General features: G+C 39.3%; 1 protein-coding gene across 4 annotated transcripts in view; it reads left to right on the forward strand.

Annotated features, from left to right (window-relative positions):
• TENM1 (teneurin transmembrane protein 1) overlaps window positions 1-13,869 on the forward strand; it is a 1,047,296-nt gene that overhangs the window by 939,090 nt on the left and 94,337 nt on the right. For all 4 annotated transcript variants that reach the window (XM_082262885.1, XM_082262886.1, XM_082262887.1 and 1 more), the window contains 2 exons: window positions 2,232-2,598; window positions 7,456-7,966. In XM_082262885.1, coding sequence (XP_082119011.1) covers window positions 2,232-2,598; window positions 7,456-7,966 — 878 coding nt within the window. The remainder of the gene's footprint in view (window positions 1-2,231; window positions 2,599-7,455; window positions 7,967-13,869) is intronic.

The raw sequence follows: 13,869 nt of genomic DNA on the forward strand, positions 1-13,869 counted from the left end.
CTTTAATTTCAATTACCTTGTTTAAAATGATTACAAATACTTACATATACACAGTGAAGTGACTGGCTTCAGGTGATACACAGAGAAAATGCTCAAAAATGTTCAAAATGCTGAATTATAAAGTTTGTCTGGAAGTTCAGAAAAAAAGGGGGAGCTGACATTACACTCTGCAGAGCTCAATGATGAGTACTCTGAGAGCTGATTGGAGGGAAAGGTCACACAGCACACAGGAACAAAGCTGTAGCTGTCCATCAGCTGGAGACCCCCCCCCCCCCCCCCCCCTGTCGCCTTTTTTCTCTTGATGTCAGGAGAACGTATACAGTATAAAACAGGATAGGCTGCGCTAGGTTGAAATCAGTTTAAAAAGTATGATGCCTGCTGACACATAGATGCTGAAATAATAACATATAAAACAACAAAAATATCTAACAAGGTGCAGCACTAATAAAAATAACAATCAATATATCAGTCCAATTAGCATAACCATGGTTAGTTCACATATGAACGCTGTGTAGTGGTGTTTGATGTTTGGTGATATGATAAAAGGAGCAAGGAGTATCCAAAGAAGAGCCATCACCATCACCCATTTACACTGCCTCTTATCCCTCATTGTGGACCCCCCACCAAGGAAGGTCAATCAAGCACAATGAGAGTAATCCTGGGATGGTGTCACTAAATTGGGATGTGGTGGCCATCTTTTTGGTTGGAAACAATCAGTTTCCTTGCTTGATTAACTTTAGTACCAAGTGAGTGTTACATTTTAGTTTAAATAAAAGATCCATTGGAACCTACTACACTATAATATGCCCCTTTTGTCCTTTACATCTGATGAGATTGGCATAGACACTGAGGGCATTGGGGTAACATTCTACTAAGGAGAAGTCAGGGACATAATTCAGTGAAACTATCCCAGGATTACTCTGATTGTGCTTGATTGACCTTCCTTGGTGGAGGTCCACAGTGAGGGCTAAGAGGCAGCGTGAACAGGTGATGGTGACAGCTCTTCTTTGGATACTCCTTTCTCATTTTATCCTATAAAACATCATTACACAATGTTCATATGTGAACTAACCATAGTTATGCTAAATGGATTGATATATTGATCTTTATATTTATTAGCACTGCACCTTGTTTGATATTTTTGTCAGGAAAACTTGTCAGAAGTGATTTATGCTGATAGCAGAGGAAAGAAGCAACAGACAAAAGTGACACTTAGTGCTCTTAACTAAGACAGGTACTCACTATAGAGTGATATGCTTTGTTCATATTTCATGTCAGAGGTTTACAACCACTTTTAGACTGTAATTTTGTCTTGCGTGTGACAAGTCATTGACATTTGATAAATACTGCCTTGTCAACTGCTTGGCTGAAAACACTATCTCCTGAGTTCTGAGTGTGAGTGGTCAAATAATAGAACCCCACACTCCATCTACCCATATGGAAGAAAAATATGTTTCCAATATATGTAGGGGGGAAAAAAAATAGAAATATATTGAATATGGCCAAAATTGCAGCATTTCAAATATATTTCCAATATATTTGGGAAAAATAAAAATGATTTTTTTTTTAAATATATTTTAAGTATATTTTTCTTCCATGTGGGTAACTTTAGAGTTTTTTTTTTTTTTACTTCAATTAATTTTTATTTGGTTTTCACAAAAAGGAAACAAGCATGTGGGAAACATGATAAGTTACCATAAAATAATAAAAAAAAAAATAATAATAAAAGGAGAAATACTCTTTTATTAGCCCCCAGTAATAAGATTAAAGTGTCTGAGGCCAGAGAGTTGACAGGCAAACTATTAATAAATAGGAAAAACTGTTTTCTTTTTTAAATTAGCCGTTTTTTATTTTGTATGTTATGTAAAAAGGTAGCAGACAGTTTGCTTTATTGTTTTCATAAAACAAGAATTACAATACATTTGAAATACTTTTAATGTTGGTAAAAATACCAGAAATTAAGTTGCACTTGCATTTGATGGCAATCAGACCCTGGAAAGAAAAGTTTTGATTGGTTGGAGTTACTGCAGTTTGCATAGGGTGATTTTCCTGCTAAATCTACTTGTTTCTTTTTACTATGTTTTGTCTAGACTGTAAATATAATATACTTATTATTGTGAGTAATAAACTGCAATTTGTATATGCAATGCAGCACATTACATTATTATATCACTTTGTCAATTCACTAAAAGAGTGTTTACATCGATTCTTATTTTTTGTGTTCATTACAGGTTCGACTAGAATGGCCTACCGATCTAGCAGTCAATCCTATGGATAATTCATTATATGTTTTGGACAATAATATTGTACTCCAGATTTCTGATAATAATCAAGTAAGAATTATAGCTGGCAGGCCAATACACTGTCAGGTTCCTGGTATAGATTATTTCCTGGTTAGCAAAGTAGCAATTCACTCTACCTTGGAATCTGCTCGAGCTATTGCTGTGTCACACAGTGGAACCTTGTACATTGCTGAAACAGATGAGAGGAAGATTAACAGGATACAGCAAGTCACTACAAATGGAGAAATTTCTACATTAGTCGGAGCCCCAACAGACTGTGACTGTAAGATTGATCCAAACTGTGACTGCTTTTCAGGTGTGTACTATTTTCCTACATGCTACTACTGTATTTCCCCTTAGACTACTTCTTTGCAGGTTATACAAATTTAATTCTGGAAAATGATAGATGACATAAAAGCCAACTGAAATTACAAGTGCAATGGCTACATCAGTTTCCTTTTTTTTTTTTTGCTTCATTTTCAGTTACAGATTTAGGTAGGCATTAAAAAAAAAAAAAAAAAAACATTAAAATCCGTTATGTGTTCATTAAAAAGTCCAATGTATTTTACATAGAACTAGCATAGGTAACTGTTTTTTTGGTGTTGGCATTGTGTAATGCTCTGTGAAGCAGTGTGCCCTCTGGGAGGAAAAGTGGTTGCTTTCCACCATGCTATCTGTAAGCATGATTATTAGAGGGGTATGACCGGGGGGAGGAGGGTGACCTCATAGTGTGTTGCTGTCCCTTAATGGTTCATTCATAGGCAGGGATGAATCCTGGCTTAAATTTGCTGTTCTACTGCAGGAAAGTCCAATGGGTGGCAAAGTTACATGAATCACAAAATTGGCTGGTGAAAAAGTTTCCATATAATTATTTCACCTTTTGTTACATGTTTTCCTAGGATTTAGATTTAAAGTTTATCTGAAAAGAATGTCTTTGCTGTGCCCTCAGTAGCTATTTGTATTGTCATGGACATGCTACCATTGCTGCCAACAACAGAATGCTGGGATCTATCAACTGGTCACTGGGACACATAATATTGTGGAATGTGGTGTCCAGAGATTACTTTTACAGATTCGAAGTCTATCAGGGTGCAGAAATCGTACCTTTAGATTAGTAACAGTGGTTTGGATCTTCTTATGTGCCAACAGCCCGTAAACTTAACAACACATACAGTATGTAAATGATGCTGCCATGTATTCATGTCAACCATATACAACTTATTCCTTAGAGTTTTGAGTTGCTAAGGTTTTGACTATAGTATATCCCGGCCTATCAGTGTGATACAGAGTTGTATCACATGTGAGTATTTGTGGCTATCCTTCTCTCCCAAATACTGATGAGTAAATCTGCTTGAGTTTCAGGAACCCAAACTTTGCTGTAAATCCAATTGACATCTATGGGTGGGGGAGGCATATCTTGCTAGGTCCTTCTAGCCATGGCTTAAAGGCAGGCTTTTGTAAATATAAAGACATGGTAAGCTGCTTTCTGTCATGAAGGACAAGTACCAATGCCAAAATGTTAACTTTCCTGTAAAGGTTAGCCTCTGAGGACTAAAAGAGAGGTTCGGAAGACAGAAAAAAGTGGGTCCAATTTTGAGTATTAAAGGCTTAAAGTTTACATATAACTTAGTTGAATCTACTCATTGATTTGACTTTTTTTCAATAAAGATAAGCTCTGAATATGATTGATCATATGTTTAGTTTGCCAGTTTGCAACACGTTTATTTTAAGGTCTCAGACCTAAAGTGATTGTACAGCTTTATTTTCATTAAAACAATAAATATGGTATACTTACTTGGCCTGCCTGTGCATTGGTTTTGCACAGAGTGACCCTAAGCCCCCGTTCACACTGGGGCGACCTGTCAGAGAAGCTGTGGACCCGTTCTAATAGGAGCGACACAAGTCGCTCCGACTTAGAAAAAGGGTCCGGAGCTACTTTGGGGCGACCTGGAGCGACCTGCATTGATTTCAATGTTATGAAGTCCGCTCCGAGGTCGCGGTGCGAGCAGCGCGCCGCGACCTGTGAGGTCACCCCGGGAAGTAGCATCGCCCCAGTGTGAACGGGGCCTAAACCTCTGCTTCTGGAGTTCCCCGCTGGTGCTCTCAAATCCTCCTCCAGTTTGAGTGCCCCAATATCCGCTTGCTATGGGGACACGTGTGCGAGCTTGCTTCTGAGCTGGACTATATGTATCCATTGACACACAAAGGGCAGCTCTGCCCCTCCCCCGCTCCCTCCTCACAGGATTTAATTGACAGCAGTGGCTCCCGCTGCTGTCTCTGAGCCTGTCAGGAGAAAGAGCAGAGCTGCTGTCAGGCACAGCACTGGATCAAGATCAGGCTTAGGTAAGTATTTACGTGGAGCTGGGAGAAGCAGAGCATGAAAGGTTTTCACCTTAATGCAGAGAATAAAAGCCTCCTACCTTTACCACTACTTTAAAATACAAAAACAAATACTGTTTCTCCGGAAAAATAAAAATGAGTACATATATATATATATATATACATACACACACACAGTATTAATATACTGTATATATATGTATAAATATAGTAGTATATATGCTTTTCTTAATATTTACCTAGAGTTACACTTTAGCCCATTGTAGAAGGTGTTCTTACATCTATCTGCCTTTAGTTTTCCTGTCAAGAAAAACAATGGCAAGAGATTTCATTAGGATTATCTAATAAGACACCACAAAAGGTAATGATGTACAAATAAGAATATCCATTATAAACCAACAGATTTGGATTTGTTTTATCTTTTGCTTTTTAAAGCCCACACAAGTCCTTTTGAACAAAAAAGCAATGCTGCCTATAACAGACATTTTGGTATGTACTCTCATTGTCTAAACAATTCTATGAAATTATAGCTTGGAATCTGATTTGCTGTTTTTCATGAACGCCTCCATGAATCACTTTTCATATTACAAAAGCCAACATTTAGCGAACACCTCCTGAACATTGTTATTCCTTATGTGTTTTCAATAAGTCAAAGTGCTCTTCTTTTTCTCCTTTAGTCTGTACATGGCAGTTAACTTACGTTTCTTTTTTTAATTCAGTGTTCACGTTGACTCTAGGTTGATATCTTTCTGCATCTATTAACTACCATTTTGTCACTTAACATTGTACAGAGCACAAAGGAATGTTATACTATTGTGCCTTCTATTCTATTGTGTGTGCTAGTCACGCTGCATTTGTCAATTATTTCTCTATTTTCCTTTTGCATGTAAGCCATTTTGTATTCTTTTTTTGGCACAGTAATGGATGCATGACTGAGAACAGAGAAAGAAGTTCATCTGTTTTACCCATTTACTGTTCTATTATCTGCATGTGTCTCTCTTTCTCTGTCTCTGGCTATATAGAAGAAACAATGGAAGGGGTTGCAGCACCTGAAGTGTAGTTTATTTAGGTTATCACACCTCAGTTTGTGCTTTTACACCCTTTTTCAAGCTATGCTGTCAAATACATCCTGTGAGAAGGGAGCAGGGGCAGGACTGAGCTGCACTGTGTGTGTCAATGGATACACATAGTCCAGCTCAGAAGCAAGGTCGCACACATGCCCCCATAGCAGGCGGCTTGCTATGAGGGCACTCAATCTGGAGGAGGATTTGAGAGCACCAAGGGGAATTTTAAGCTTAAGGCCCCTTTCACATTTGTGTGACTTGTCCTGCGACTTGTCATGTAACTTTGCAGTCCCAAGTCATACTCCATGATTTCCAATGAGTATCGTTCATATCTGTGCAACTTCAAGTAGCAACAACTTCAAAGTAGGTACTACCCTATTTTGGTCTGACTTAATGTGTTTTGAGATCCAAAGACCTCAAGATTACACAGGCATTGCTTCAAGTCCAGGCAAAATCGTGGCAAAATAAATCGTGGCATAATTGTGCGACTTTTAGGTGGCACAAGTGTGAAAGGGGCCTAAACTGTTGACAGTGATTGATTGATTGACCTGATTATCTTTAATGAACTGTTAAAAAGTTCAGGTGCTGCAACATCTACTGTCATTTCTTTTATATGCTTGATTGTTGACGTGAACATACACTATTATGTTTGTGCTCTTAACACCCATATACATTATATTACGTTGTAAAGTGCTGCGCAGACTGTTGGCGCTATATAAATCCTGTATGATAAGAATAATAGTTCTATAGGCAAAAGTTTAAAAGTTTATGGATAAATGATTTAATATATATATATATATATATATATATAGATATATATATAGATATAGATATATATATATATATACATACAGTATTTATACATGCTGACTTTGAGACCTGTAGTCATAGCCTCACATATTTGCCAGCCAAAAAAAAAAAAACAACAAAAACAAAGATCTATTACTTATCACAAAGGGCATTCATTGTATGAGCAGTGTAATATATGAGTAGTTCTAGTCATTTTTTCCTGCTCTGGGGTATTTTCTGTATATGCCATAGGCACTTGCAGTGATACCTTAGGGACAGCACTGATATCCAAAGACTTCTGAATTATTTTCAATGCAGCCATGTCAGTTTGGAATCACTTCAAATTTATAACTCCTTAATAAATAGCAAAACATACTACTAAGGGTCCCAGGCAGTCTGAGTAGAAACGGATCTAAGCTAACCTTAGCAATAATTCATGATAGGGTGACTCAATATCACTAGCGATGATCAGATCACTCACACAGCTAGTTTATATCATGTTTTTTTATGGCCTACCTTGTACATGAGCTGTGTATTTATGAGATTTTATATAACTGTACGTGTGGTATTTGTATGGAACTGTTAATGATCTGCAGAAAAATAGGACACATAAGCAAAAAAGGCCCCCCATTTTGCTAATGCTCATACAAAAATGTCTATTTACATGCAGTTGTAGTAATACATTGTAGAGATTGCTGTGTATGGAAATACGGCAGATGTCCTGGCACTGTACATGTAGCTGAGAAAAAAAAAAAAAACAATTTTTAAAGCAGCGGGTTTTTAGTTTTCAAAAATTGATATTGCTGCGATAAATATGCAATAATGCTAATCTTTGCCGATTCACTCTAGAAATTATACCAATGGAGATAAAGCTTTTAAAGTAGGCTGAGAATTTTACATTTCTTTTGTTTACAATCTTTTCCCATAAGAAAATGTTTTCAATTTATAGATTAACACATTGGATGTTATTTGTCCCTTAGGTGATGGCGGATTTGCAAAAGATGCCAGGCTAAAAGCGCCCTCATCATTAGCTGTATCTCCAGATGGTACACTGTACATAGCTGATCTTGGCAACATACGCATCCGAGCAGTCACTAGGAACAAGCCGCATCTGAATTCCATGAATATGTATGAGGTTGCCTCTCCAGCAGACCAAGAATTGTATCAGTTCAGTACCAATGGGACACATCTTCACACTTTAAACCTCATAACTAGGGACTATGTGTATAATTTTACATATAATGGAGATGGGGATGTCATCTCCATCACTAGCAGCAATGGCAATTCAGTACATGTACGAAGAGATGCTGGTGGTATGCCATTATGGCTGGTGGTCCCCGGAGGTCAGGTCTACTGGCTTACAATCAGTAGCAATGGAGTGTTAAAAAGGATATCAGCTCAAGGATATAACCTAGCACTGTTGACATATCATGGCAATACAGGACTACTGGCTACCAAAAGCAATGAGAATGGTTGGACGACCGTGTATGAGTAAGTATGCTTTTCAGGATCTAAATGTTCAAACAAATGTTATGTTATCAATAAGTTATTTTCTGGCGTATAAGACTACTTTTGAACCTCAAAAAAATCCCCCAAAAATGGGAGGTTTTCTTATACGCCGAGTATAATATCTCCAAGGCAACCTAAGTATAAGTATTACCGGTAGATCATGTAATAGGGGGGTCGTCTTATAAGCCCAGTCGTCTTATACGCCGGAAAATACGGTATATATATATATATATATATATATATATATATATATATATACATTTTTTTTCTGATTTTCCGCTCCTTACTGGTTTTTCTTATTTCTTTGCTTGCTGTGATCATCATTCGTATACAGACTGCAGGCATGCAGTCTAGTGACACAATGCCAGAAATTGCACCTTGCTGAATGGTTGATGCTGGAAAATCAATTACAGGATAAGCAACCTGGAAGTTTTATTTTTTAAAAAGGTCCATGATAAGCAAACTTTATTAGGCTAGCAATGAGAAATCACGAATTAGAAATTAAAAAAAACAGTGCTATGCAATAAAGTTGTATATAACGTGCAAACATGGCTTGGTACAAAGAGAGAGGTAGAGGGTGCCCAATTAGTGGCAATGCCTGTACCAATGTAGAAAATCATTTTGGTAATCATAATAGTGATTTTCATCTTGTTAATTTTCACTTGGTATCCAGTTTTGTTATTGGCTTATGTTTTAGTAATTTATTAATCTTTGGAGTAGACTCTTTTTCAAATGTAGTCAAATTCAACCTTCGGCGCTCAAGCGATAAACAAAAAAATTATTTGTGTCCAAACTTTCAAAAGTTCACCTTAAAGTTCTCTTAGAAAATATCACTCAAAGCATAGCTGAATATGTAGTAAGGGTCCACTACTTTATAACGCTCTCAAGAATAGGGAAACCGTAAACAACACTGTGAAGAGCACACTGGCAAAATCCTAAAAGAAGTTTATTTTATAAAATGCCAAATACTTCCAAGAGCGCTTATTATAAGCATATGTAACACATCTTCCACATGTAGCACTCACCCCCGGAGGGACTGCTGAAATAAAAAAGTTCTACCGAAGTAGTATAGAGGCTGCTGCCCGCCACAGACACAGTTCTAGGGGATAACTTTTTAGAAAATTTGAATGACTAACTTCAACAGGAGAAGGTTTCAGGGATCAGAAAACTAAAACAATAGCAAACATAACAGAAATACAGATTCTCACTAATCATCCCTCCTGGAGGTATTAGGGATGGCCAGTGTATCTAAGACTCTATAAGAGCAGTTCCAGTCCATAAAGCATTATCTGGCGCTTATTTCCCTTCTAGCAATTGCTCACCCATGAGTCCACAGCAAGGTCTTTACTCATAATGTCCCAGGATCTGTCTGCCACCTAGCATCCATAGTTCAACTGTGAGAGAGTCAAAAGATTCTTCAAGCTGATGCCCTCACTAGCTATCCCCCAGAGGCAGCAGCCCCAGGAGAACTGGATCCCTCTCTGGAGAGGAAAGAACACTCTGCTGAGGCCTCCCAAACATTTATCACCTCCCCAGACACTTTTTGGAGGCCTCCTTGTAGGGATTGGCTAAGGCATGATAAACATTCATACTGGACTCTCCCTGCCCTATATTCTGGAAACTTCTCCCAGGTCCAGAAAGAAAATAATCAAACACCCAGCCTAGAAAACCCTCACCAGACAAAATATAAAAATGAATGCTCCGCTGACTACAGTGAAACCAATAACTATATTTAGCCTGACAGCTTAACTAGGGGAGGGCGCTACATACAAAATACAGAATATCTCTGAACAAATGGTGTTGTTTTCCAACTGTCGACCCTTCACAGCCAGCATTACCACTGTTTCATATGCACATTCTGGCTTATGCATTTTAGGGGTATTCACTCTTCATCAGATCCAATACTTCCTCACTGGGAATATTTTTAAATAGCCTTATAACAGCATACCATCCCGTTTTAATTACCATAAATAATCAAATGATAATAGAAATATATGATAGACTACTATCTGAACTAATGTCAGTTACACATACAAATATATATGCTATAATGTAAGATAGGACTTACATTGGCATAGAATAAAAGTAAAAAAGACTTCAGAGGTATTTACAATAAAATGTAAAAATAATAGTGGATGTTACTGTTTTTTGCTTGCTATTCCTATGTGGTTAACATTCTAGGTATCAGCCATGTGCTACTAATGCCTATTGTTTTCTCACAATACCATGTCCAAAGCCATAGAAGGAAAACCATCCACTCTAAATGATTTAACAGCAAAATATAAAAAAGTTACCTCCTCCACCACCATCTCCCTCCTACGCATTGGACGCTGGCCGCAAGGGCACTCCCGTCCTCACTTGTCAGTGGGGAAGCCGATGCGGGTGTCAGGTGGCTCCGATTGCCGCCTGACACTCTCGATTGTTCTCCGCTGAGAGAGAAGGACGGTCGGCTGTGTATACACAGCCGACCGTCCTTCTCCCTGGGATGATCACAGAGTCCATGTGATCCTGCTATATAGGATCATATGGCTCTATGGTCATCTCAGAAGCCCAAACCCCCCACAGTTAGAATCACTCCCCTAGGGTCACATTTAACCCCTTGATCACCCCCAGTATTAGCCCCTTCCCTGCCAATGGCATTATTACAGTAACAGTGCATATTTTTAGCACTGATTACTGTAGTAATGTCACTGATACCCCCAAAAGTGTAAAAAATATCAGTTAGGGGTCCAATCTGTCTGCCGCAATGTTGCAGTCCCGCAAAAAATCGCAGATCGCCGTCATTACTAGTAAAAAAAAAAAAACAATAAAAATTACATAAATCTTTCCCGTAGCCAGTAGACATGAAAACTTTTGTGCAAACTAATCAAAATACGTTTATTGCGATTTTTTTTACCACAAATATGTAGCAGAAAACAAATTGGCATGACATGTTAAAAAATTTAGATTTTTAAATTTTTTTTTTTTTTTTGGGGAATGTCATATAGCAGAATGTGAAAAATATTGTTTTTTTTTTTTCAAAATTGTCGCTCTTTTTTTGCTTATAGTGCAAAAAATAAAAATCGCACAGGTGATCAAATACCACCAAAAGAAAGCTCTATTTGTGGGGAAAATATGTTTGGGTACAGCATTGCACGACCACGCAATAGTCCGTTAAAATAACGCAGTCCCGAATTGCAAAATAGGGCCTGGTCAGGAAGGGGGTAAAATCTTCTGGGGCTGAAGTGGTTAAAGGAAACCCGCTTTGAGAGAAACATGAAGACTGCCCTTATTGATTGCTGATGTAAAAATGAGTTGCCTGGAAGTCATTCTGATGCTCTTGAGTATATATTAGGTCACTTGTTATGTCTCAGAGCTGCAGAGAGACTTCTGTTTACTGTCTTTATTTAATACAAGCATAGCCAGCTTGATCAGTTCTCCTCCCATTGTCTCCCACGCAGCAGCAACATTATAGCATCTTTTAAAGGGCAATTACCTTTAGACTCCGTTCACACTGGGGTGACCTGTCAGGCGACCTGGTCGCCTGACAGGTCGCCGTAGGTCGCCTGCCATAGAGTAGCTGTGGACCTGTTCTAATAGGAGCGACACAAGTCGCTCCGACTTAGAAAAAGGATCCGGAGCTTCTTTGGGGCGACCTGGAGCGACCTGCATTGACTTCAATGATATGAAGTCCGTGCCGGCCGCTCCGAGGTCGCGGTGCGAGCTGCGCACCGCGACCAGTGAGGTCGCCCCGGCAAGTAGCGTCACCCCAGTGTGAATGGGGTCTAACAATACATACACAAAACATATGTAAATACAAAACACCACTACCTGGAACAAATATGTAGACTAACATTTTCAACAATGACACCACCCCTACTTCTCTAATTGCAGGTCTACTTTAACCACATTATGACCGCCCGCAGCAAACCGCCATAGGTATACATTGGTCGCACGCAGGCAGCTAGGGGGCGAGCACACACCGTCGGCGGCACGCTCCCGCCCCCGCTCGCCAGGGGGGAAGCCAATGCACAGGGCAGGTGGCGATTGCCGCCTGACACCCGCGATCATTCCCCGCTCATTCCCCGCTGAGAGAGAAGAACGGTCAGCTGTTGTAAACACAGCTCACTGTTCTTCTACCTGGAATGATCACAGAGCCCATGTGATCCTTCTATATAGAAGTATAAGATTATCACAGAGGCTATGTGATCCTGCTATATAGAATCGCATGTCTCTGTGATGATCTCACAAGCCACGCCCCCTGACAGTTAGAATCACGCCCCTAGGGTCACACTTAACCCCTTGATCACCAGTAAAGTTAACCCCTTCCCTGCCAGTGTCATTATTACAGTAACAGTGCATATTTTTAGCACTGATTACTGTAGTAATGTAGTCACTGGTCCCCCCAAAAGTGTCAAAAATGTCAGTCAGGGGACCGATCTGTCTGCCGCGATGTCGCAATCCCGCAAAAAATCGCAGATCGCTGCCATTACTAGTAAAAAAAAAACCAATAAAAATGACATAAATATTTCCCATAGTTAGTAGACGCGATAACTTTTGCACAAACCAATCAAAATACGCTTTATGTGATTTTTTTTTACCAAAATATGTAGCAGAAAACAAATTGGCCTAAAATCTTATAAAATTTAGATTTTTAAATTTTTTTTTGGGGGGGGGAATGTATATATGAAAAATATTGTTTTTTTTTTTTTTTTCAGAATTGTTGGACTTTTTTTGTTTATAGGGCAAAAAATAAAAATCGCACAGGTGATCAAATACCACCAAGAGAAAGTTCTATTTGTGGGGAAAAAAGGACATTCATTTTATTTAGGTACAGTGTCGCACGACCACTCAATTGTCCGTTAAAATAACGCAGTGCTGAATCGCAAAATATGGCCTGGTCATTAAGGGGGCAAATCCTCCCAGTCCAGAAGTGGTTAAACCAAAGTACCAATGGCTCACCGTTGGCAGTGACACAGTTTTCGTGGGGTTGATTTACTAAAATTGGAGAATGCAAAACCTGGTGCAACTCTGCATAAAAACCAATCAGCTTTCAGTTTTTTTTTTGCCAAAGCTTAATTGAGCAAGCCCAAGTTAGATGCCTGATTGGCTACCATGTACAGCTGCACCAGATTTTTCACTCTCCAGTTTTAGTAAATCAACCCCAGTGTGTTCACAGATCCATGCAGTCTAAGGGTGACCAATGGAGCAGATAGGTGTGTGCAGGGCTCATTTCCCACATGCACTATATTGTCAAAAGTATTGGGACACCTGCCTTAATATGCACGTGAACTTTAATGGCATCCCAGTCTTAGTCTGTAGGGTTCAATATCGAGTTGACCTGAGTTGGCTATAATAGCTTCAAATGTTGTGGGAAGGCTGTCCACAAGGTTTAGGAGTGGGTTTATGGGAATATTTGACCATTCTTCCAGAAGCGCATTTGTGAGGTCAGGCACTGATGTTGGATGAGAACGCCTGGCTTGCAGTCTCCGCTCTAATTCCTCCCAAAGGTGTTCTCTTGGGTTGAGGTCAGGACTATGTGCAGGCCAGTCAAGTTCCTCCACCCCAGTCATTTTGGAACAGGCAGGGGGCAATGCCAAACTGCTCCCACAAATTTAGGAGTAAGAAATTGTCCAAAATGTCTTGGTATGCTGACACCTTAAGAGTTCCTTTCACTAGAATTAAGGGACCAAGCCCTAACCCCTGAAAGACAGCCCCACACCATAATTCCGCCTCCACTAAACTTTACACTTGGCACAATGCAATCAGGCAAGTACCTTTCTCCTGACAACCGCCAAACCCAGAAACGCCCATTGGATTGCCAGACAGAGAAGCATGATTGTTCATTCCAGAGACCACGTCTCCACTGCTCTAGAGTCCAGTGGTGGCGTGCTTTACACTACTGC

This window comes from Pelophylax lessonae (assembly GCF_965119305.1).
Source record: "Pelophylax lessonae genome assembly, chromosome: 7".
Taxonomy (NCBI): Eukaryota; Metazoa; Chordata; class Amphibia; order Anura; family Ranidae; genus Pelophylax; species Pelophylax lessonae.